At 34.0% G+C, this 4801-nt stretch overlaps 1 protein-coding gene across 1 annotated transcript; it reads left to right on the top strand.

Moving 5' to 3' along the window:
- Positions 1–279: 279 nt before the first annotated feature.
- On the top strand, positions 280–3256 carry LOC125816020 (probable serine/threonine-protein kinase PBL7). The gene is made up of 6 exons (XM_049495607.1): positions 280–571; positions 773–1023; positions 1817–2205; positions 2459–2591; positions 2789–2878; positions 2948–3256. The coding sequence occupies exons 1-6, from the start codon at positions 295–297 to the stop codon at positions 3107–3109; spliced, it is 1302 nt and encodes a 433-aa protein (XP_049351564.1). The 5' UTR covers positions 280–294; the 3' UTR covers positions 3110–3256.
- The last annotated feature ends 1545 nt before the right edge of the window (positions 3257–4801 follow it).

Below are 4801 nucleotides of genomic sequence, written 5' to 3'. Positions count from 1 at the left end.
AAGCAAGACAGAGACTAGACCTCTATATAATAACAAAAGAAGGGACAGAATGAAGTACAGAAAAAACATTTATATGTGAGTGAATGAGTCATCATGTGGCCATTGTATGTATGTAGGGCAATATTACCTCCTATCAAGGCAAGATTTCAAGCAATCATCTTCATCATGTGGCTCTAAGTGCAATCTACAAATCCTAAAAAACAAATTTCATATTCTCATATTGCAACCTCATAATTCTTTCCTCAAACACAAACTCCATTTTCTGTCTTCCTCGATTTTGTTCTCTCTGTGATCATGGAGGATAACTATAGAGAAAGCCATCATCACTCTGAATCTCAAAGCCATAAAAACCACCAGCACAATGACATACTCCCTTCTACATCCGTTCTCTTGATTATCGTTCCTATCATAATTATAATCCTGCTTATTGCAATATCTCTTCTCATTGTCATGCTCAAGCGCATACAATCCGCCAAACACAATGGGACTAATAATAGTTCAAAAAGTGTCATCAACAAAAACAATTGTATGTTCGTTGCACATAGCACCATCGACATCCATTTAAGTCCAGGTAACCAATAATTCAAATTCATATTATACTATTTTAAATGGAGCATAGATGTTGAAAAAAATCACTATTTAGTTCCAAGAAAGTAAAAGTTGAACTCGTTTAAATTTAAATCCTGAATTCGACAACTCTGTTTATAAGAAATACTGTTCAAATATGGAACCACTTAATTTTTTTGTGTTTATATGAAAATGTGATGGGCAGATGTAAAGGGTCGATGTCTGCCTGGACATGGAGGAAGTTCAGGGAGGATGCCAGAAACAAAATTGAGAGGAGTTCAAGTATTTACATACAAGCAGCTGGAGATGTCTACAGACAAATTTAATGAGGCAAATGTGATTGGCAATGGAGGTTATGGGGTTGTGTACAGAGGAGTCCTCATTGATGGAACTGTGGCTGCAATTAAAGTTCTGCAAAGGGAAGGCAAGCAATGGGAACGTTCTTTTAGATTAGAGGTCTGTCATCACTTCATTTATTGCCTCTTCTTTCACTTTCTTCATCCACTTACATTGTTTCCAATTCACACATTAACCCATTGTCTCAATTTATGTAACGTAATAGTCTGACTTCATACAAAATTTAAGAAATAAGTAAGGACATGTCTTTTTTTTTTAAAATGGAGAAATTACAATATTGGTGAGATTTCAAGTAGTCAACCAACGAACATAAAAAAGAAAGTAAACAACTTTTTATTCATTCACTGTACATATATTGTGTATGGGGGGTGAGGTGGGGGGGGGACAGAATAGTTACTTGAGAAAATTGCTGATTTAAGTGGTTAGTGTGCTATATACAAAAGGTGTAGATTTTAAAGTTGTCTTTAATTTAAGGATCACTCAAGGGTGAAATTTTTTTATTCCAAAAGGTGTTGACTTTTTCTCTTTCTTTTTTTTGATATTAAAATCTTTTATCCTTGGAAAAGACAACAGAAAAAGTCCCTAGGATAACATGCAAAGCAATATACAGACATGTGATGGTACTTTGGCATTTTCTTGAATAATTAAAGCATTTCAGGAATGTCAAATTGTCAAGCTATCAGAACCATGTTTCTCAGAGCCATTATCTAAATAAAATATCACAATGTAAATAAATCATATGATTGCACTAATGAAGCAAAAACTGCAAGTTTGAATTTTATCATTAACTATAAACATGAATGTATTTTAACTGTAGCAACATGGACCGTAAGGATTGACCCTACCTTGTTCGTTATTAAGGGGTAATTGTTGTGTTTCTCTGTTTTGGCAGGTGGATTTATTAAGTCGCTTACACTCTCCTTACTTGGTTGAACTTCTTGGCTACTGCGCAGACCAACACCACAGGCTCCTAATTTTTGACTATATGCCTAATGGTTCACTCCAGCAGCATCTCCACAGCGCGCATAAACAATCCACAAACTCATTGAACTGGGGAATTAGGTTAAGAATTGCCCTTGATTGTGCTAGAGCTTTGGAATATCTACATGAGCACACAACTCCATCAGTCATCCACAGAGATTTCAAGTGCAGTAATGTTCTACTTGATCAAAATTTCAGAGCTAAGGTGTCTGATTTTGGGCTAGCAAAAATTGGCTCAGACAAATTGAACGGTCTGATCTCAACGCGAGTATTAGGGACCACGGGATATTTGGCCCCAGAGTGAGTATTACATCTCCATGCTTGCTCAATCAATGAGTAAAATAAGACAATATTGCACATGGAGAGGCTTCAGTTTCTATCTTAGCACATTGTCACTTTCTGTTATTTCTTCAAGACTTACAGCTGACACCTAAACATACTTTCCTAAAATAAAAATCCACCAAATGTGGTCCTCCACACCTCAGTTGTTCCAACCTTCAGCTAACGTTCTTTCGATTTTGTGACCATTAACCAACTCAATTTCTTAAAACAGGTATGCTTCAACTGGCAAACTTACAACAAAATCAGACGTATACAGTTACGGTGTGGTTCTTCTAGAGCTATTGACAGGCCGTGTACCAATTGATACAAAGAGGCCTCCTGGAGAACATGTACTTGTCTCATGGGTCAGTAACTAATGTATTTTAACAAGTTGTAGCACGTTACTTGTCTTACTTCATGACCTGATAGTATAGCAATTAGTATTTATAATATTGTTAGTGTATATAAGTTAATATCAACAACGAAACTATTAGCCCATACAATACAAGATTCAGGCGTTTAATAGAAACAATGCCTAAATCCGTTTTCTCTGTTATATTAGGCTCTCCCAAGGTTGACAAACAGAGAAAAAGTAGTTGAAATGGTTGATCCAACATTACAAGGGCAGTACACGAAGAAGGATCTAATCCAGGTAAATGTCATAACATTTATCCTCATACTACATATGAAACCAAATCTAATGTTGTTTTTGCTAAAACAGGTAGCTGCTATAGCAGCAATGTGTGTTCAAACAGAAGCAGATTATCGTCCGTTAATGACAGATGTTGTGCAATCCTTAGTAACTCTTGTTAAGACATACTCTTCTTCATGCCCTGCCAATTCCTTCAGATCATATAACCAGACTGTGAGTCCAAGGTCTTAGGAGGAGCCATTAATTCGGAATCTGAAGACGCGCGTTTCCAACATTATTCGTGATTCAACATTTCCATAAAATAAGTTATTTGCTCAAATGTTGGAGAATGACAACCTGTAACAAATATCTGGTTATAGCAATAAGGCTTATGTATGCAAATAGTACCCTGAACTCTAATAAACCATTTTAGTAATGCTTCATTGTCTAGTGAATGATAACAAATGCGATACCGCTATAATTCAGCTTTTCTTTCAATAGAATAAGATTAGGCCATATGAAATTGTTGGGTAACGCCAACATCCAACCTATGGTGAGGCGCACCCGAATAGGTCCAACATGATGATACAAGAGTAGATATTCATAAAATAGGGAAGACAAAAAAACAGTGTACAAACAGGTCAGACAATATGAAAATTGAAAAAGTTAAATTATTGTTGTACGCATAGCAGCTATTGTGGCAATTAACTAACTGGATTTATTCTATGGCACTTTTTGTTATCTCCTGTATTCAGATTAGCAAACCAAAAATAATAAAAGAACTATCCGAGTCCACAGAATCCACTGTGTGTCCTTAAGAAATTTAATCCCCTCAAGTACTCGAGGTTGTAGATTAACTCCTCCCAAGATAAAAACGAATTAACCATTAAAGAAATAGTGATACCTCAAACTTCAATAATTTCAACGAATTGAATTTTGCGAAAGGTGGGTAACAAATTAAACTACAACTGGATATACCCATTATAGCACAGGCAAGGAGAATATTAAAGGATAAGATATATACCTATTGGTATGTCAGCTAGCTCTTTGTTCATATTCCTAATGTGATTATATTCTACAGACTATACCTTGTTGCTTTTGCTAACATTAAATTTAGATATTAGAAACTACGTAAAAGTACTATGGATGGTGATTTTCCTAATATTTAAGCTACCTAACCATTAGTATAATTTTAATATTAATCAAAATTCAAGTAGTTTGACTCTCCACGATCAAAAAGTTTTTGGATAAAAGGCAAATATCGAGCTCTAGCTCCCCTACCCTGACACACATATTACACTAAAAATGATTTTTTGCGGCAATTAATTAAGGACAATAGCTTAATTGTCGCTAAATATGTATTTTTGATAGAATTAACACTCTTTGTAGATGTATCTAAAGCATATATAGCGACATTAGATCTAATAACAATTAATTAATACCGATAAAGGATTTAGTACTATTTATTAATGTGCATTTGTATTGCCGCTAAAGTTATTTTTGATGTAGTGATCACACACGTCTAATAGTCACAAACATCCCTTTTTTTTTCGTTCACAGAAAGTCTACACCTTTCAATATGATTCCAACCGATATATGCTAAATTAGACACCAATGGCTTGTCGTCTCACATTTTGCAATTAAGTGAATTAAAATATTCTCTCTTTTTCCGTTCGAATATATTAAATTTATATTTAAGATGATTGCATACTTTAATATGATATTAAATATTTTTTTTGTTTCTAATTTCATTTTAAAAAATATGTTGAAAATATAATTAAATAAATAAAGATATTTTGTCTCTAATTGCTTAAACTTATAAATGATTGCAACAAACTTCGAACACCTAACATGTAAAATACTCCCTTCGTTTTATATTAAATGATCATTTTTTATTTTACACAATAATTAAGAAATCAGTAATAAGTTGATCAGCTTTACTAT

The sequence above is a fragment of the Solanum verrucosum genome, unplaced genomic scaffold (assembly GCF_900185275.1).
Source record: "Solanum verrucosum unplaced genomic scaffold, falcon-dt-bn FXZP01000261.1, whole genome shotgun sequence".
Lineage (NCBI taxonomy): Eukaryota > Viridiplantae > Streptophyta > Magnoliopsida > Solanales > Solanaceae > Solanum > Solanum verrucosum.
This window is presented reverse-complemented; position numbering and strand designations above follow the sequence as displayed.